At 46.0% G+C, this 20,991-nt stretch overlaps 1 protein-coding gene across 3 annotated transcripts in view; it reads right to left on the minus strand.

Moving 5' to 3' along the window:
* Nucleotides 1-20,991, minus strand: part of ADAMTS3 (ADAM metallopeptidase with thrombospondin type 1 motif 3) — a 130,784-nt gene that overhangs the window by 64,017 nt on the left and 45,776 nt on the right. For all 3 annotated transcript variants that reach the window (XM_064450731.1, XM_064450730.1, XM_064450732.1), the window contains one exon: nt 20,452-20,608. In XM_064450731.1, coding sequence (XP_064306801.1) covers nt 20,452-20,608 — 157 coding nt within the window. The remainder of the gene's footprint in view (nt 1-20,451; nt 20,609-20,991) is intronic.

A 20,991-nucleotide genomic window follows, 5' to 3' on the forward strand; every position in this document is an offset into this window, starting at 1 on the left:
AGAGGGTTAGAAAAGCTCGGCTGCTCACGTTTGCCAGCCTGTAATACGAATAGCTTTTAGTATTTCTTACGGCGCGAGTCAGGTGGAGATATGTTTTTATCAAGTAATTTGAAATACTTGTGTTTACATAGTTAGAAAAATTTGATCTCAGTGCCACGTACGCGCGCTTTCAAAGCCATTCCATGCTGTTACTGAAGCCAGAACACAGCCTGTTCAGACTGTGATATAAAAGAAATGGTTAAAAGTGGATGAAATGAAAAAAAAAAATACAAGTGCAGGCTACCTGACGGAGCATTTGAACAAGAAACAAAAAAATACACAGGAATTTTAACATCATGGCTCTGAAAACATCGTGTAAGCAACATGGTTTTGTAAACATCATGGTTTTGCTTTGCTTCGTGTTCGATGTTACTTGTTTTAAGTTAAAGGCAGACCCCGTGTGTGTCCCCGTGGTGGGCCCGCTCTACAGGAGGCTGCTCTTCAGACGCACAGCATCTCCTGGCACGAGACTGTGCTCCGTGGGCTGCCCGGCTTCCCAAGCCCAGCCTGGGGGCCGCCGCAATTTCACCGCTAGCAGCCGCTACGCTAGCTAGATTCACATCAGGTTACGTGTGCGGAGGCTGTAAACACAGTGTACACGTATTCAAGGTATTGCCGAAAAAGCTCTCCCAAATGCTGTGATCAGGTAGCAGGCTCACCGCCAAATGTGCGCTGGAAAACCTCCTAGAAAGAAAATGGTCTAAGAGAAACCATGTAGAGACCAACTATGTATTAACAAAGGAATTCCCTAAGAAGCAGAAAGTTTGAAAGCACCACTTGTGCCATTAATACATACCCAGTGTGGCTCCTGCTCCTCCGTGAGAAGAATGGGTCTATTTTATATTATGCTAAATGATGCATGGGAGGTCTGGAGATTATGCATGAAAACAGGTGAAGCGCTAAGAGCTCACAGACGAACCAAGTTACTCTCTTCCGAATCTGAGTTCAGTCATAGCAATTCACAGGAAGATTTTACCCTGATATAAGTATCTTTTAATAGGTAACCTGAAATCCTTACCTCAACTGCCTTCTAAGGGCAGTCTCATGGAACGGCGTGGGTTTCCACTCCCTGTTTGACGTCTGCCTTTCATCAGTAAGGGTCGCAAAGGAAGGTGCTCCCTGAACTCAGTTCTGCTCACCCTAAAGGTAATAATGGTTTGTTCATCCTCCCCGGTAAGACGACTTGTGCTTTTTCTCTGCAAGTATAAAAAGCAAGCCAGGTGGCGTGCAATGCAATCTCCCTTCTGTGTAACAGCCACGCTTCTTCAAGAGCCGTACAAACCCGTGCTGGAAGCTGTGCGACCCAAGGTATTCACCGCTAATCCGGGAAGGTCACACACACGGAGGTAATAAAGTTTCTGATCATTAACGCGGTGACACCCAAAGGTAAGTGAAGAACTTCAAAATACTGAGTTATTAGGAGATACTGGCAGCTGAAAACTAATACCCAGGAGAAGGACCTAACACACAGGAGAAAGCCCAGCAAAACGCACACATACGCAGTGTCATTACCTACGGCCACTCAGGAAAGGGACACTGAATTCCAGAGAATTCTCCAAATTCAGAGTTCTCTAAAAACAACTGTGTTCAACAGGTAATCCAGAAGGGCACCGACCGTTACAAAAGGCACCGAAACAGAACACGACGCCACTGCACAAACCCACGACGTGCCTACGGCCTGGGCACAGCACGCAGCCGCCCGCGCCGCCTTCGCCCGCAGGACACGGGCGGGAGGCTGCGGCGGAGAAGGTGGCAGGGATGGCCACAGGTAAGGAGCTGCTTACAGGCCCCGAGTGATGAATAAAGCATTTCCCTCTGGGCTGGAAAACAGGCAATGGGGAGGGACAAGCAAGATTGATATAAAACCTGGAAAAAAAAAAAAAAAATCAAAGAAAGGCTGAGGAGTATTTTCCTGCCATAGGCGCTAGCGTGGATCAAATGAAACGGCCAGGCAACAGGGCTAAAATGAACAGAAGCCCTCCACAGCACCAAACTGAATTACCTAAGTCACTGCTACAGGAAAAGTTCAGAAAGCATTAACCAGGTGAGGGTAGGAGAGGTCCGTGGGTGGCTGGCGAAGAGAGCGCCCTGGGAAGTCCCGCTCTGCGGGGCGCGGGGGGGATGCAGGAGCGGCAGGGGGGCCGCATCGCGGCGCTGCTCCCTTGCAGCAGCTCCCGGCCACCGAACGGAACGGCCCTTCCCTAGAGCTCAGTAGGCAGGATTTTTTGTTCCCGTAACTACGTGATTCAGCGTATATAGTCTGTACCACAGTCAAAGCCAAGGCCCAACCAATAATTTTTTCTAGTTGTAGCCACTACACTTCAGCGGCTCTCCCATATTAAGCAAGGGAAGAAAGACTAGAGGGGTTTTTTTGTATTTCTGCAGATCTCTTCAGGCTTTAAAAGTGGAGAAAGGGCAGCTTGAGACAGAGGACTCTGGGTTTACAAGGAGCATTACATCTGATGAACAGCTGCGAATCAACCGGCACGGCAAAGATTCCAGAACACGAGTGCTCAGCTTTTAAAGTCATATAGATACAGACGACAGATAACCTGAAGGAGACACCGCTGGCTTTTCTCCATCACTTCCCCCCACAAATACCACCAGTTTGTTCTTTACCCAGGAACAAACACAAAGGCATCCTAAATATGTGGTACTAAAAGGCCCAGTCAAGAAGCAGGTACTTGGGTTTTAGTGCCTATGGAGTTTCTTTCACTGCCAGCAATTGTAAATTAGCCTGGAGACGGAAAGGGAACGCATCTGCTCACTGCAGCGCTCGCAAGAAGTTCCTAATAACGATGCAGATGTTTCCAAATAGAAAGTGGATGGGATGCCCAGATGTCTTTCATTGTCATATTTTTCCAAGCAGCTTGACAAACTTCAGATGTAAAAAAGTAAATATGAACGATGGGTCTGTCTCGCCAGCGAAAATAAAAAGCATGTTTGACAAAAAAAAGCAAACGAGGCAGATCTGCGGAGGTCAGAACTTTGTCGGCCTCCGTCCAACTAAGCTGGCGTATCATCAGCCACCGAAACGTTGCATGGCGTTACCTGAACTGATCTGCGGGTCGCTCAAATACCAGATTCTTTGAATTGATTTATCCCACCTCGTGTTCCCCATTAAAGAGCAACTGTTAACTAAAGGAAGACTTCTTTTTTTTCTTCTAGTAGTATATGTTCTGGGCATCAGGAACTTGGAACCTTCAAAGTGCTGGAAGTAATGAAAATATATTGTTACTTATTCTTGGCAGGGAAAGCTCTGCAAACTGATTAAGAAAAAGGACTCGAAATAAATCAAGAATCAACCCTGCGAAAGCAAATTGAGAAATACCATGAAAATACCAAAGCTCAGCCTCAAATGTTTGCAAATTCACTTATGATTTGTGATAAAAACCCCACTGAGTTGGCTGTGGAAGAACCTGAGCAGAAGCCAGTTATAGGGCAGGGCAGTTTTAAGGACAAACTATTTACAATAGTTATCAAAACAAATTATGTGGCTCCTGGATACTCACTGAGTGTTGGTTAAAACTGAGCATTTAAAAAAACAAAACAAAACAAAAACAAAAAAACAAAAACCGAAAAGGTAATAAATTATTCTGTGAAATGGATTTCTATTGCTATCACAGACCTAAAAAATAACATTGAGGGCCTTCACTGAAAATCAACAACATCTATGATGCTACTAGTCATATAATCTGTGACGATATTAATTATGTTTCATCCATAAGCCACAGAGCATAACGACTTGCCCTTTCATTCTAAGATATTTTTCAGGCATTTTCAAAACAGCTTTTACCACAGATCAGACGAAAGCCACTGATACACCTCGAATTACTCTCCGCCTAGGAACACCAGATGAATTTTCTAGAAATACAGCAAACCCAGCTTTGGTGAATAATAAAGGAAACCTAAACCAGGTAATCTATCAAGAGAAAACAACCTGTGAGAAAGAAAGAGCATTAGGAAAATGAACAAGCATACTCTATCTGACGCTTGGAATTTGGAGCAGCTGAGCAACAACGCTGCTTCCACGTGAAAGGGGTCATGTGTGTAAATTGAGCAACGGAGACCTTTTTCACAATCTGGAGAAAATCAAGTGAACGACATTTGACTCCTAAAAGTACACGGGTGCAAAGGACCGAATATCTCATCCTTAACGCATCCAGAAATGTTCAACAACATGATTTTTAAGTTAAGCCTGAGATATTCGCTGTATGTCGCGAGACAACCTGGAAGATCAGAAAGCAGTTTGACTTAACCTGAAAACTCCCACGTGTAAGGCGTAGGGAATTTTTTAGAGCTTCCTAACCCGCCGGGCGGGCGTTGCTCAGCTCCGTCTAGGTACGGCTTGCGGAGGCAGCAGCACCCTGCGCTGCCCCGGCCGGCGCTCGACCGCCTGCGCTGTGGCCTGGCCAGCCGGTGCACGCCCTCGTCACGGCGGCCGCAGCGCACACACCGCGGTTTGCGCACGTTGTTTAGCAAACAAAAAGCTCTAGTTTTACTCCAAGAGTGCTTCCCTCTCGCTAAAGGCTTTCCTTTCTGCCCTAAGCGAGTGGGGGGAAAAAAAAAAAAAAAAAAGGTCAAATCACAGATGCTTGAAAAAAGCCAAATGAAAATCTACATGCAGAAATGGAAGAAGCAAAAGACACTCATTTCTGGCTGGACGCAGTTAGGAAGCCCAAGATGTGAGAGAGAACTGAATCAAACAGGACAAAAGGCATCAAGCACTAAACGCGTTCTGTATTCTAAGAAAGGTAAAGCACACGTGATCTGGAAGAGGTATTTATGTTGCGTTTTCAACTGCTTTCAGTTGTGAAAACCATACGTTCTCTAGTTCTCTGTAAAATGAAATTGTTACCGTCGCAATTTCTTTTTTCAACAATCCAAAAATCTTTCCCTATTGGACAAAATAATTTCCTAACAACTCAAATTTCAAAAGCATTTCAATAACGTTGCAACTATCTCATTTATTCAAGCTGCTTCTCGGAACTGGCTTCTCTGGGACGGCTTCTTGCCTTGTTCCTGAGGAGCCTCCCAGGTTAACTCCCCCCATACGGAAACACAGCAGTAAATGTCCCGCCCCGCCGTCGCTAAGCCGTACTCAGCCGCTGGAAGGTAACAGCTCTAGGCAGCAGGGCAAATAACAGATGCACCCCCGAGGTGAGGGAGCCTAGTGGTCTAATTCCCTGCTACTGCTACGAAAACATAGTGAAGAACCAGACTCTGTTCAGCTCTCTAAGGGAGCACCAGAGAGACAGAAAGGCAGGCATTCCTGCTGCCAGAAGGGTTTCTTGGTTGGTTTTTTCTTTTCCCTTTAAGCAGCACACCACCTCAAAACCACAGCCTCCTCAGGGCCAGCCGTTCTTGGCATTTTTATTTTTTTTATTTAAAATAAAATTCCTCCAGAGGCCAGCGAGGACTGCGACATTTGAGGTCTGCAATCATCCCCGCCGGTTCTGCTGAAGCTGCTTTCAGAGCTCGCGAGGAACATCCTCAGCGTCTCTTCCCCAGAGCCCTCTCTAAAGCACGCGCTTCAATACCTCTCTGCTACCCCGGCAGAGCTGCTGGGAGGGGCGGAGGTGACACGCCTCGGCATGCCATCACGCATGACACTGCTGGACAAACGACCCTCCGATGCCGAGGAAATTCGCTCCCGGCACGCCGGTATCGGCTGCCAGACGAGCCACCGGCCGGAGCTGTAGGCACGGCCTGGCCAGCCGGTCACAGCTCCCGCAGATCTGCTCCAAGCTGAGCCCTGCAGGCCTGTCCTGATCCATTAGCTCACTCCCACTTGATCAACTGTTGCAAGCAGAAATAGGTAGCAGAAATGGCAGACTGCAGGAATCAGCATCCTAAAAAAATGCAGGCTTTCGGTACGTGGCTGCATGGACCTTCTCGAGTATAAGCACACCACTTCACAGCATGTTGAATGAAATACATTCAAGAAGAGATTCAGTGTAAAGGAACAGAGCGTATACTAAATTGGTAAGCTATTAAAACATTAACCTTCACATGAAAGGGAGAAAAGAAGCCCAAAAACCTCAGGCCCAGAGGATTAATGAGACGCTCCGGGGCAGGAAACGGCCACAAACCTGTTGCGGACTGTCACACCGCTCTTCGACTTTTGTAAATCATTAACAGAGTTATTACTGCCTGTTACCTTAACATCACTAACAGATTTCCTGCTGAGGAGAGAGAAGCACAACTAAATTCCTCCTGGAACAGGAGGACTTTCCAGTGTTTTCTCCCACCATCACGGCCACGAGCAGTTAGACTGTACCGAGGTCTGCAACGCGCTTTTTAATATGCAGGTGGCACTAATTCACACTACTGCATTTAATTCTGTAGGAGATTTTCATTAACACAGGACCGTGGCAAGTCATCACCCAGTTTAGCTCAGCCCCTCCGTGCTTCACAGCCTACTGCAGCCTTTACAGAGACAGGAGCAGGACATGTGCTGCTGTCTGTTCAGACAAAAGCAGCAAGCAACCCCAAAGCTTTATTCAGGAAAAATCTCTGCTTCTGTTCCTACAGCAAATAAAAGGTTACTTATAAGGCCACAACCTGTCCATGTTTAGCAACAGCGGTACATTATCTGTCCCTCATTCTGGCCCAGATATCCGAGCCCCCGAGCCCATTCTGCACTTACACCCCACCACTCCCCGCCCTTCATCTGGGATGTGAGTGCATGAATCCAACCTTCTCCACGTGCCTGGGTCTACAGTTTGGCAGCCCATGCAGAAATATGGGAGAAAGAAGAAAATCGTACTGTTTCTTGCCACCTGATGGACGAAGCCCCTTTGCCATTAACAAAAAAAAGGAGAGCTTTTACCTACAGATATAAGTCGTGAGCCCAGCGTAAGTAAATATTTGAGTGTGAGAAAGGCCTCTGAAGCGCAATGCCCGCTACGCCCCACACGGTCATTTTTCCCTGGCTTACAGAAAGGCAGAGCAGAGAGGCAAGGAGAGGAAACTGCGCGTCAACGCCACCTTCATTACTCTTACGAATCATTTAGCTACTCCATCCTGGCCTGGGATAAACCTGCTCTCGGGCACGCGTGTCACACGCTCGCTTTTCAGACGAAGCAGCCTGCTTGTTATGCGGGTGGAGCGCTCAGACTCCAAGGGATGCGCCAGAGGGGCACCTCAGCGGTTACCTGCATCCCTCCTCCAGACAGGACTTACCCAGGCAATCTTAGAAAAAAGGCACCGCCAGTCACACCACAAAGGAAGACACACAAACAAAAAGCTTTCCTCGGGCTACTCCTAAAGGTATAAGCCAGCGAAGCTCTTCATCGCTGGCTGGGTTTTCTTCCCAAACCACACAGTATTTGACAGAGTCTAACCCAGATTTCCCACAGGTCAGCCTCTCCCCGCCACTACGGCAGGAGAAGCCAGCCTCCCCTAGCTAGCAATGCGCTCTTTTCCAACTCGAATTGCAGACTCAGACTTGTGTGTCTTTTAATAACCTCCAGAACCCTAACTATCTTGATGATCTTGTCCCATGTTATTAGAATACTTGAAAGAATTATTAGGCAAGGCTTTCTGGCAAAAAAAAAAACCCCCACTGTTTTCATAGCAAACAACAGCTGGGTCATGCTGTTACTCTGCGGTGTTTTACTATTGCATTTTGGAAAGATTTACGCACTTCTGTAACCCAGAAATGGATCTGAAGAAACTCGGTCCGCTGGGAGCAAAATTAACCGCAAGGATGATGTTCTCACGTTAGTCATTTCCATATGCGTTCCTATCGGCTTCGGTTGCCCAACACCCTGTCATCCCACGCGAGACAAACGCTTATCATCGAGCACTTATCATCTACGCAGCGCTTCAGAGGGACAAACGGAAGCGGGCGGTGATCTCCAGGGGACATCTCGGTGCCATCCACACAGCGCGGCAGGAGCTGCCGCGCAGCCCCACGCGGCCCTCGCAGAGGGAGCGACCACCGAGAGGAGGAGCATGGCCCGCCAGCCAGTCCCTGCACGCATCCAAACCGCTCACTCCAAGTGTGCAAGATCAGTCCTTCTCCTTCTCTACCGTAAACCGGGGGTGACTATGTTGTCTCCAGAAATTTTCAAAAATATAAACTGAATTAGGTTGCTTAGCTCCCCCTCGGTTTGCATTCTTACCTATTTCTGCATTTCTAAAATCTTTCTAAAAAAAACATACTGAGCAACAAACCCATTAAAACCAGGTGTCTCACAACGGGGAAAAAAATGCCTAAACCACCTAAAATTTCAGGGGAAGAAAACCCAGCAACAGTCATATGGCATGAAAATTACCCTTTGGTATTAGGATACAAACTGCTGCATTTTAATTCATTTTGCCATCAAAGACATAGGTTAAGAAAGTCAACTGTAGAATGCAGACTGATTAAAAAAGGACCTTTTCCTTTGGTGAAAGAGAGTCTCTTGGTGCCTTCACAGTATCACGTTTCAGTACTAAATTTGTATGATGTGTATGTAAAACACATAAACAGCATCATCCCCCGCCAGCTGTGGGAGGATTCATTTCCTCATGCTCCTGACCTCTAATTCGCATTAATTCATCCTGATAAGGCAGCTTTTTTGCTTCCATTAGCGTGTTTTCTCAGCCGGCGGCTGTCCGGGGACGTACTCTGTTTTACAGCTGGAGGCGAGTGGGGCTGGGGAAGGGCAGACGGGGAATCACCCCTGCGCACACCGCCGGGTACCACCACCCTGGCCCTCTGCTCTCCTTGCTGCCTCACCCAGCCAACCTCAAAACACGTTTAACCATCTCACACGCATCTCTCCTACCGAGCTCAGCAGGAGACACGAGCTGCTTCCCACCCGAGCTAGCGAGCTCAGTTCTGCAATGCTGTCCAGCACTTCCGACACTGACTATTGATGTAAATTAACATCATCCTTCCCTTTAAAGCTTTTCCTCGCCTCCCACCTGAAACAATGGGAAAGAAACTGGCAGCAGAGAGGAAATCTGGGCAAGAGGTGCTTATTCTTTCACGATATGTTGCTTTGTGTATGATATGAGCTGCTACGGATCTCCTTTTGGCAATCAAACTGCTCTGAAAAGCATCATCTCCAGCTCGTTAGCTACTCATTGCTGACACACACCACAAAACCAGCTCTGGCGACTGTTGTGCTAGGGAGGAGTTGTGCTGGCTACTGTCTACCACTACAGACAAAGTACCACACGCGGGGTTAAACATCTCCTTACCCGTCGGAGGCAGCAGTGAGCCCCGTGTGATGCCCCTCTCTGCCACGACACCGGACTTGTCCATCACGCTGGACACGTGCCGGAAGGGCACAAAGGGTGGCCCTTACCTGGGCATGTCTTCACCTCTTAGGAGATTACTTTAAGAATATCATCTGTAAACAAAACAGGCCGCCTTCACATGGGAACAGCTGCTCAAAGAATATATAAAAATCTCTGCCGTCCGTTATCACCACTGTTTGTAGAAAGTTTTCTTCTTCCTATGTAATTTGGGGTCACTAGGAGTTTTTATTGGGAAACTGTACAAGCCTCGGAATGGCTGCAAGTTGCATGTACTAATCTTTCCCCATTTTTTCAATTTTCCCTTCACACAGATTTCTGCGTGTTTCACCGCTCTGGCTTTGGGTGCCTGCGGTCGGAATCAGGCCTTTATGCTTGGTTTTATTTAAGAATGATTTTCCTTTGTTATTGCCAAGAATTGAAGACGACTTAAACAGATGGATGCCCCTACTCCTGTTACCGGGAGGTAAGCGCAACCCCCCTGACACAGAGTGCACAAGTCACTTTCTAGCACTTTTTGATCCATTCCTGCTCAAGTGCCTTTTTTTTCTTAAAAAAACTGTACAAGCTTTTTCTCAGCAATGAAGTCTAGGTTTTCTTTTACTCGTACACATCTCAGAGCAGAGACAATAAACCCTGTGGGGCAGGCACTGTGGATCGTACGTTTAATTTTATCATTAGGGACTCTTTCCCCAGGCGCTGAACCTTAGCTTTGTCATCACGGCCTCACTGACAAGCAGTGCACTTCACGAATGTGATTTCTTGGTTGTACCTTGAATATAATTTCTATACATCTTACTAACTCTTACAACTCTCTTGAAAATGAGGGATGACGGTTTGTAGCAAACTTATTTCTATTCCTCGCTTTGCCAGAGAACAACTGTTCGGTTACAGCAGGTTACGTTCTCCGCTTGTTGCCCACCTACGCTTTCCAGCCCTGTTGCCTAACATGTCCAGTTATGATTCCTGCAAATGCTTTTCGTGTATTAACTCAGCCTTTAATGTAGAGCCATTATTAAATCGATTGTGAAAACTCAAGGCTGGAGACTGAATCTGCCTGGCAACACCCAGCTACCTCATTCCCTACTGAATTTCTAGACACAGTGATCGTTACTGCCCAGGAAGTTTTTGCTGGGTGAATGAGAGGTAATGGACGTTAGTTGGAACATGGGAAATTCCGATTAGATAGGAGAGGGGAAAAAAAAAAAAAAAAAAAAATCTCATAACAAGGGTAATGAAACAGCGGAACAGAGGCCCAGAAAGCTCATGGGATCTCCATCCTTGGAAATACTGAAAACACAACTGCTGAGTTACTATGCTTTGAATCTATGAAACATTGAGACATAGAGGCCAAACAGATAGATGCACAGAGGGAACAGAGAGATGTCCCAGAATACAGGATCTATTTCACAGCCTACAAACCACCACCTTAATTTTTCTCCATTCCTGTCACAAATTTTGGATGCTCATCTAAGGGAAGAATTGGATTGCTTTTATTTTTTGGAGATGGATGTAAATAACTGCACACATCAGACACCAGCATTCATCACTGAGCTCTGGTAACTAATTGCTAAATTGCACCGCCCAGCACATTAGTGGAACCACACGACCCCGAGTTGACTCGAACTGGGAGGAGAAACACCGCACTGAGCCAACTCCACACCCAACTGTCCAGTCTCCCTGCATGTCTCAGCTGACAGGTGTCATTAAAAAAGAGAGGCGAGAGCGCAAATACTAAAACAAAGACACTTTCCAAGTACAACATGAATCCCAAAGACCACCTGAGGACGAGTGGGCCAAGGCCAATAAGAACAGTGAGGGCAAAGAAAGCAGATCTGAAACCGAATCGTGGGCTAGCCCTCAGGACCGCAGCATGCGGAGGACACGCGTCCCCGGCCGTGTTCGCCGGGGGCATTCTGGGTTGAGACCAAAGCAAGAGTGGATCCGTAGATCCCAGTAACACAAGTAGCTTCTTGGTAATATTCTGCGTTAATCCGTTGATTCCATGGCTGTACTGACCGACACTGATGTCCAAGGAAGGGAGGTTAGTTCTAATTTCAGGTTATGCCTAACTGGGCTGAGAGCACACTGCCGTCTGCAGTGCAAACACACACTCAAACCCTTGGAGAGGGCTGTAATTCCACTGCACTCAAAGATATTACTCATCTACTTCCATTTCTACAAGGGCTTGATGGTTTTCTCATTATTTTTCCTCCAACTTCTCCTCCTCCTTAGATCCCTTCTCTTCCCCCCCCATGTATAGTAAACACATCCATCACCAATACTTATTTTCCTTTCTACCGTGCTGTGCTGTCCCTGCTTGAAAAGTACTTTGTTGACTGCCTTTCCTTTCATTAAGCAAACTGTTACCTGAAAAAAAGAAAAAAACTAACCCTGGGCAAACCAATATTCAATCGAGAACTTCAATGAATCCTATTATGTTCCAATTTTAGAGAAGGCGGATGATTTAAAAGCAAAAGCTCTAGCAGATCTGGATAAAGAGGCAGGATATCTTTAGATGAGCACAGGCACAGGTTATGACCACCAGTACAACTTACACAAGAATGCCTATATTGTAACAGAGCATATTACAGAATGTGCCGTACTAAGTCTCCGCCAAAATCAGTTCCGTCTTTCCCATTGTTACTGGTGCACAAGCTCGGGTGGTGTGCTGTGTGGTATCTAAAACATCCTCCATCAGAACACAGGTCATGAGAAATTCTGCTGAGAAATAGTTCAGACACCTTCTGGCACGACGACGTCTCTAAGAAACACAAATGTGCCTGGGGAAGTGCTGAGGGAGGTCTCCAGAGAAGGCAATAGTCTTCCCATTCTTCTACCTTCTATTCCAGGGTTTCATTCCCAGGCAACCAGGAGCAATTCCCAAATCATTTCTTCCTCCTACATGTTTCCCACCTGGGACAAAGACACTCTAACCCAGTGCCATGGCAACCCCATCAGCCACACAAGCACTTTGGTTCTTTAGGGAAAATGAAAATTCTGAAAGGAAGCTGGGAGATAAAGGCTCCTATTCCTTGTTTCCCACTGTTAGGAAGTAATTACAAAAATACTTTCATCTCAAGTGCTCTCTGGGTGAATAGGTTGTCATTTAAAAAAAAAACCAACCTATGATGTGAAGATGAAGATAGAATAGGAAAACTTCGAGGACATAAACACGCTGAGTACTCTCCAAGCTTAAGGCTGGTTGTCATCATTATACTATATGAAAAGAAAGTACATGGAAAAAAAATAATAAATGAATGAACAGGAGGGAAGATAAATCGAACTCTTTGTGATCAGCTCAGGCAGAACACGATCCAAAACCTGCCTCATCGGCCCACTGACGTAAATGTGAGTCTTCTCGCCGACCCCAGCGGACTTGGATCAGGCCCTTACGTTTCCAAGAAACACAATTTGGATTTTATATTACCATACTCCTGAGCCTGATTCAGTAGAACTTGCAAAGAAGGCCTCCTGGGTGCAAATTTGATTATAAACTCTACGGTTCTTTGCCTGTTCCTATTGTTTCTTGAATGCTTTCAAGGAATAAGGTTAATGATCACACATCTTGGTGATGTTTGTCAGCTCATTAACAAAGGAGAACAGATTCTTTTCATCCTGTCCAGACAGAATGATATCATCATTATACTTTCAAAACCTTCCAAGCTCAGGCTTGTCCGGAGAGCATTTCTTTCTGTTCCCAAGTGAAAAGCTATTTTGGTGATAAAATCTTAAAGATTTATTTGAAGGATGTTGTTACATGACAGCCTCATACATTCTTCTAGTTTTTTCAGCTTTGTATGCGTAGCTCGTTCGCTCTCTGTCCCCTAGACCCCTCACCCCCCGTACGGAGCCTTTTGATCTTTGGGGTTTTTTTTTGCCCTTAAGTATTTTTTCTTTAACAGACGTTATTTGGGAATAATGCTCATGACGTGAACACTGATCGTGAGTACCTGTAGCACTCAACTAAAATGAGAAGCACAGATGTTGTGTCTTTAGGATCAACGTTTAAATTACTGGGGAAGTTGAGCTTACCAAACGTCATCCCAGGGCAGTCTGATGTGGAAAAGCCGTTAGGACACAATCGTGCGTATTTACACCCATGAAGAGCTCTAGAAATCGTCCTGCCCTATGATAGGATTCCCAGACTATACCTGACCAGATGCTCATCCCAGATGTTTAAAATCAAACATCCAGTGTCTTTAAAAAAAAAACCACAGTCTCAGAAGCTGTACTCCTCCCTCCTCCTGGCCCGGCAGAGCCTCCTTTACTGAGCCTCGACACTCACACAGCAAGCAGAGCGTCTTCCCCTCCCTGGAGGGGTGACCCTCGGGAGCAGTCAAACGCTAGAGCCGAGCACGTGCGTGGTGGCATCCTGCAAACTGCGGCCCCACAAGGCACGTCCGCACGAGCAGGGGATGCCAAGTCACAGAGCTTTTCATATGGCTTCTACAGTACTGCAACTACTTAAAATGTTTTCAGAAACAGTGTAGAGCCTTCCGTAAATTGCCTTCATGATGCAGTACCAGACACGGACGATGCTAAAGGAGTAACACTTCGGAACAGGATTATTCTCCAAGTATCTCATTCATTTCAGTCTAACAATAACCCTTTGGTAGGTAAAACATGGCAACCCATGATGGCTCAAACTAGGAGTTCTCCCCTTTTCATACGGCCGGATTAATGGACGGTCAGAGGCTGTTGGCTGCGGAAATAATACCTCCTCCGCCCTCTGCACATCTATCACCTTTCCTAAAGCTGAAAATATCCATCAGGGTTGCTGGGCTGCTAAGTCCCCACCGACAATGAAAATGTTTCTAGGTGTTGCTTATCCTCCAGCACACGTCAAACAAAAGCACCCTCCACCAGCCAGGAATTTCTATGAAATTCTGAGAGCCGCCTCTGTCTCTGCATTCCTACCAAGCCTAGTGAGAAGATCCTCTGGAGCCTGAGCAGCCTGTCTCAGCCCACTGTCACTTGCTGTAACCATCTACCTTGTTCATTCATATCCTCCTACCAGGTTCACGATGGTTGATTCCACCTCACTTCTGAGCAGAGACAGAAATTTTTAACCATTTTCTCAAATTCAGACAAAAGTTAGGGCAGCACACGTATTCTGAAAGTGTGGTCTGAGTATTCTTGTTCTGGGTCATGACTACATTAAACATTACAAGCTGACCACTTTTCACATGGTTTTCTGTGTGACTGCTGTCTGACCCAGCTCTTCACAAGGAAGAATAATCAAGAGCCTTTTCTGTTCCCAGGGGAGAAATCCGCTTGACGTTTCTTGATGCCGTGTCACATCCTACTATGTTTAAGTGGTTTTCAATAGCTGGGGCTTCCCGAGGGAGGCCCTGACTACCATCCTGCAGAAGAGGAAGAGCTTCCTCTGCCCAGAACTATCCCAGGCTCGGCACTTTAAACCAGCGAGCAGGCTTATCCAGTGCAATGGGGCCTGCAGGTACCAGTTAGGTGGCTGGTTCGTAAAATTATTTTAACATTAGCTAGCCAGGACTAACTGCTTCTTGCAGGTCCCTGCATTGCCTCGCACGAGCACAAGAAAGACCAGGTTCCAAGAAATACAGTAAGACAAGATCCCGTGAATTAGCAGACAGATGACCCATGAAATACAAATAACCGCTCCTGCCACCAGACTGTCAAAATACGGAAAATTATTCACATTTCCCTGCTATCACAGAGCGAGAGAGTAGCTATTTTATAAGCATAAACCAGCCACCAAGTATTCAGGGCCATTTATACGCAAGAGATCATATTCACACCAGACTGACTAAAAAGAGTGGGGTATGAAGAGGCAATAATTAATGAAGGGTTCCTTCAAGGAGTCTAAACTGGGTGCACACAGACACGAAGGACAACAGACACCCACCAGTTCAAAGGGTATCTGTGCCCCCTCTTTAAAGGCTCAGTCTCTGGTGTATTTTCCCTAGCTCCTTACATTGAGAGAGGATGAAATGTGGGAAAGAAAAAAAAAAAAAAGAAAGAAAAAAAAAAAAGTAGGGGTGGGAAAGCATATCTTACCACTTCACTTCTATTTCTGAAATACTAACATTTCTTCCCATCTTCTGCTAAGTGTTTTGAGGGGCTCTTCCCTATGCTTAATGAAAGAGGTTAAAAAAAAAGATCCTTAAAACAAGACTTTGTAAGCATTTCAGTGTGCGAAGATGCAGAAGCTCCCCAGCACTCCTAGCACAGACATGCAGAGGGAAGGGAAACCGAGGCCTATCCTTAACTGTTAATAATCCTACAGCATTCCTCAAATGAATGAGGCAGGATTTCCCACCTGATTTCTTGAGCGTTTCATGTAACGCACTTCTAAGGACAGCAACCTCCACAAAGCAAACGATGAAAACAACGGGGTAGCGCCCGCCGTGCGCCATCATTCCCTGAAGAGGCTATGGATAGCCACGGGTACCATCAGGAGCCATCAGCACAGGGTGCTGCTTCAGGGGTAGGGTTATGCTGCTGCAAAAGTGGAAAGGCTAAACCCGCACTATCCAGTAGCTTGAGGCATCCTAATATCTCCTCCAGAAACACGGATTTCTGGTTCCCACCTTTCTAAGAAAGCTCGCTGAAAATTCATCACAAGTAAATGCAATAAAGGAAAACAGGAAAGAGAAGTAGGTAGGTCATACGTGTGTGCTTTTTTCTATGAGAACACAGTACGTGAACCAATACACGCTCCACTACATTGCCAATGCAGCTAAAACCTGGATCTTAAGGTGGTACCTTTTGACTTAGAGCTCCTACGCTTGTCCTGTCCCATTGTTTGAAAAACGTCCCACAAATGCCCAAATGTTATAAAATCCTGCAGCAAGAGCAGATGTCCTGTCAGACTGAAAGCTTTCACAACAACAGTATCTTATAAAACTGACTTCTTGTAGAGAGAACACAACACAGTACGTCTTATTTCATCGCAGAGGAAGGCTTTTACACCACAGTTCCCAGGTTTTATAACAACTTCACTGACCACAACAATTTTAAGTACTTTTTTTATCTTACTGTCTAGTTCACTGAGTCATCTGTCGTCGATTACTGAAACCTTGGATTCTTGTCTGCTTCGGCTCAAGATGTGGCTGAACTTCTACACCGCCAGCAGACTGTGCTCTGCACTTCTGCCTCTGGCCTGGCCACTGGGCACAAGGGGTGGGGAGCAGGGGCAGAGAGATCAAGGAAGATTTTCATGCATCTAGATGCAGCAGCCTACCTGCAAACTGTTTCACAGTGGCATAGCACCCAGATCTATTTCCTGAACTCCAATGTGTGCAAAAGCTTTAAACTGTCCAAAGTAGAATAGATTTCCTGTGAACGTGAGTAACGCTTACCATTTATTTAGTTACAAGGGCCGCAATGCTAACCCATCACACGGGCCAAACATTTCCTCAGGCTCCATGGGTTTCAGCACCTTGCTTTAACTGGGATCATGCTTGGATCTTTGAAAGCATCTTGAATATATAAGGACAAAGGCAATGTGACTTACTCCTTTCTTGTGCCTAATCCCAGCCGAGGTGGAAATGCCAAACAGCAGCGCAGACAAGCCTGCTTTATATGATAAGGATAACAAGTACCATAAAGATCAGGCTTTACCCCAACTGGGAGTAGTCAGTAACTGGGCTTAGTAAATGATCATGAGAGGTAGATAAAAGCAAAGAAATAACTCCAGCAGAAAAGTAACCAGGAGGGAAAAATCGGCCAACCTCCATCTAACTTTCTTCCGTGAAAAACAGGAAAGATGGGAAAGACTTTCAGTTTTCACAGCGCACTGGCAAGTGGAGACCTTTAGACACGTCTGAAAATTGAAGACCGACGGAAGCTCACCGCTAGAAGGAAACCCATCTAACACATTTTAAGAAACCCTCTTAGGAGAAGGTTGAAGATACCAACAGTAGTTGCAACACCTACAGCGTTCTCACGAAAGCCCAGGCCCACCGTCTGTGCCAGGGTCAGCCAGCGCTCTTCCACGTGGGCGGCGCAGAGGTTCTCTGGCCGCTTTTAAACTGAAAATGAGCTGTACAGAAAAGCAGTTTATCTACTACATCGAACTGCTTGGCAAGGCAATAACTGAGAGGAATTTTTCTGTGTATAATGTCCATTAGAAAGGAGGTTAAAATTCTTCAGCAAAGGCAAACTTCAATAAGGCTTGCGCATTTGCTTTAGGTCAACAGGCACAGACGTGGACATGCAAGCACCGCTCGCCTGATGTTGTAAATGACCTCACAGGTTAGCAAATGACCAAGAGAGTGCCAGAACACATCAATATGGAAGCCAAAAAACCCATACAACGTTTTCTATTTTGTAGTGACAGTTCTTCCATGTTAGGTAAGGTTTTACCCAAGAATATAAACTTCCAGGATGGAATGGTCTGGGTGCCTTACAGGAATAGAGCTTGGTTAAAATACAGCAGCAGTCTAGCAAGCGTAAAACACCTCCCTTTTCCTCCCATGATAAGCTGCATGTTCTAGAGGGCTGGGCCATACCTTGGCATCACGGGGCACCTTCAGCTAGGTATGGTTATGCACGTGAGTTTTGCACAGATCTGTGGCTATTACTCTAAGAACTTTAAATTAAAAACTATCAACAAGCTAGTTGTAAGCACAGTGGTACAGAAGTCGGTGAACAGTTTTCCTGGAATAAGCATTTTGAATTATGAAAGAAAGGGGAGGGAGGAGAAGTATCTTGCAGATGACAGAAAATAAGTGCTAAAATACTAGTTACAGAAAGTAGGACACAGTGACAGAGCCTGGGTTGAGCTCCCTGACAGGCAGATTGAAATATAGACATATTTCGTACGAATACGTGTGCAATGCATCAGTAGAACACCTACCAGAGCACATCATGAACACAGACTGCTGGACTGTACCATAGCCAAAGGTCTGTTCATTTTTGCTAGGGGTAGGACAGGCTGGTGACCCAGGACCTGCGCAGCCCAGCTCTCTAGAGCGCCAGACGGGCTTCGGAGCCTGGCACATCACGCTACATTCAGCCGTTTTGGGACAAAGCTGGCAAGCCTTGTAATCGAGTGGCAGACACAAGCGCCTCTCCTCTCGTAACCTCCGCTTCCACTTAAAATAAAAAGCTCTACCTTTCTCAGAGTTATATGGGAAGCAGCAAGTTCCCTTAGCCTGCCTACGTTTCATCAGATCTCTGGTTCCTTTCATGATGCTCCTTTCTCACTGAATGCCCTCGAGGTGTCCATATCCACCCTTCTGGTTCTCGGATCCATATGCCAGCATGCCCTGTATTACACACCACATAGGTCTTCTACAGCCAAATGCTCAAATCACAATGCACAGCAGCATAGAAAGAGATCCCCTCTGCCAAAGGATGAAATAAAGCAATATACAAGAAACAAGCCTTTTTGGTCAGAACTTCCTGAAAAACAAGAAAATCAGCTACAGGCACGTGGCTTTGACACTAACTAAAAAGATTGCTCTAAGTTACAAAAAGGTACTGCTGTTCTTAAGTGCTCCCTCTGACCAGACAAAAGAAGATGGGAAGATGCTGAAGACATGAAGACCCTCAATGGACTAAGGAAACTCCAAACAACATTCAAGGATTCTGAGGTAGGACTCATCATTTACATGTTTACTGTCTCACTAATCTTCATATATTATGAACTGCAAGTCAGAAATTCCTGACCGATTTGCCTCAGCTGTTGCAGGCTCCTGCTAACCTTCCCCATATCACAGCTACCCGGAATTTGCAAAGGCTTCCATGGATTCAAAACACATACAAATAAAGTCTGTGAGCACACGGAAGGCTGCAGAGGAAAGACACGGTGAACCCGCCGAAGCAGACCCAGAAGGTCCATCACCAAGTACGCACTCTGTCCACTGCGGTCTGAGTCTGCCAGCCCAGAAACACGGCGCTGAGCCCACTGCCACTACCACAAAGGCTTATTTCGCACTGCTCAGTCCATCACACGACAGAGACGGACGACCTAGATTTGAATGACCTTATGGGGTACCAAAAGCAAGGGACGTGTGGCAGCACAGGTCTCGGAGAAAAGCCAGGTCGATGAGCCTGCATGGTCCAGACTGCTGCTGGTCCCCAAGCTTGCTCTGCTACCCCTGTGCCATACTGCAGTCGGCAGCACCGACTTATCTTCTGAAAGACTAATAACAGCCTGACAGGGTTTTATTCAAAATGTCTGTCAATTCCTGCTTGCTTTTTCAGAGGCATAACTCCAAAACCACACCAAATAATTTAAGTCCGTAAGGACTGACAATGAGGGACTGCCTGATTCCTCACTGTTTAATATTTGTATCTAATTCTAGGTCTGTGCGTTGAATGTAGTTGTTGTTCTCACACCCTTTTATGTTCCAAGAACACATGAACACAAAGTACAAATAGGAATTTGAGAAGCTGGGAGATGTTGGAAAAAAGGCAGAGCGCTGAAGGGGAACGGAGCTGCCCTTTCATCCTCGGCCCACGGTGTCAAACACCTCAACATTCACTATGCAATGCGTTGGCTTGTAAGGATATGTATAATATTAGAAGTGGGACGAGGAACATACAAGCAAATGAATTAAACTACACAATAATTATTGTCAGATGGACCAACCACATTATCTTCAAGATGGAGGGGAATCCTTGGATATGTGAAAACATATCCGATCAAGACAGCTGCCTTCAAACTGCATTAATTGCAACGAAGAGAAGGGGGAAAACAGTATCGGCCATTGGCATAATTTAGCTATTACTCAGAAAGAAATAGGACCCTAACTTAAAACAGAAGTTGCATGGACAGGCGAGCCTTAATAACAGCTTAGAACATGGCAGTCATATGAGTGTTTCTATTAACATCTCATGTCCCACAATACCTCCCCAACGTATGCAGAGCTCAGACTTGTTTCCAGTTAAATGAGTACAAACTTTGCCCTTGGTTTAATGAAGGAATTCACCAGCATTTTGCAACGTTTCTTGACACGAACGCTTCGCGGCTGAGCTCTGTTCTCGATGAAAGCGCACGTGCGCTGCTCTTGACAGAGGTACTGCCTGTATCACTGATGGCACATTTCAGCAAAACGCTGAAACGCTGTCTTTTCAAACAGCTCAGTCAAACCCGCCTCTTTCAAAAGCCACCACAGGCTAGAGTTACCTGGAAGAGATTTGTAAACAGTCAACACAGGGGTACCGTACCTTCTGTATGGACGTCAGGGAGCATGTCGGTGGGACGCTGCGCTGCAGCTGATCGCCTGTACACCATGTGGATTCTTCCCTTCTCCTCTTCCATTTGCTTTCCTTTTTCCAAAGGCTCAATGAAGTATTCATCCTTATCAGTTCTTATCATTCCAGCCTGGTGAGGAAGAGAGAAAGCATGCCAATATGTCATTTGAGAGCCTAAAGACCTGGCCCGATGCTTTAAAAAACAAGTATCAAGAGGGGTGAAGCAGCATAAAACTTTCAGCAAATTACTGCACTGTAAGACTCAAATTACCGCCGGGTTGCCTTTGCGTGGACTTCTTGCCAGAGGCAATATCCCCTGCACGCCGAGGATGTTCATCTGGCTGAGGCCACTGTTCGAAGGCATGAAGAGAAGACCTTGTCTATGTGTGACATACAGTAACCCTTCAAAAACAGAACCAAGACTAAAGCCATAAGGGCCTCTACCATTTGTACATTATGCACAGCTTATTGTGCAACATAAGCATGGCACGCCGAGCACTCATATATTTTCTG

This window comes from Phalacrocorax carbo, chromosome 4 (genome assembly GCF_963921805.1).
Source record: "Phalacrocorax carbo chromosome 4, bPhaCar2.1, whole genome shotgun sequence".
Lineage (NCBI taxonomy): Eukaryota > Metazoa > Chordata > Aves > Suliformes > Phalacrocoracidae > Phalacrocorax > Phalacrocorax carbo.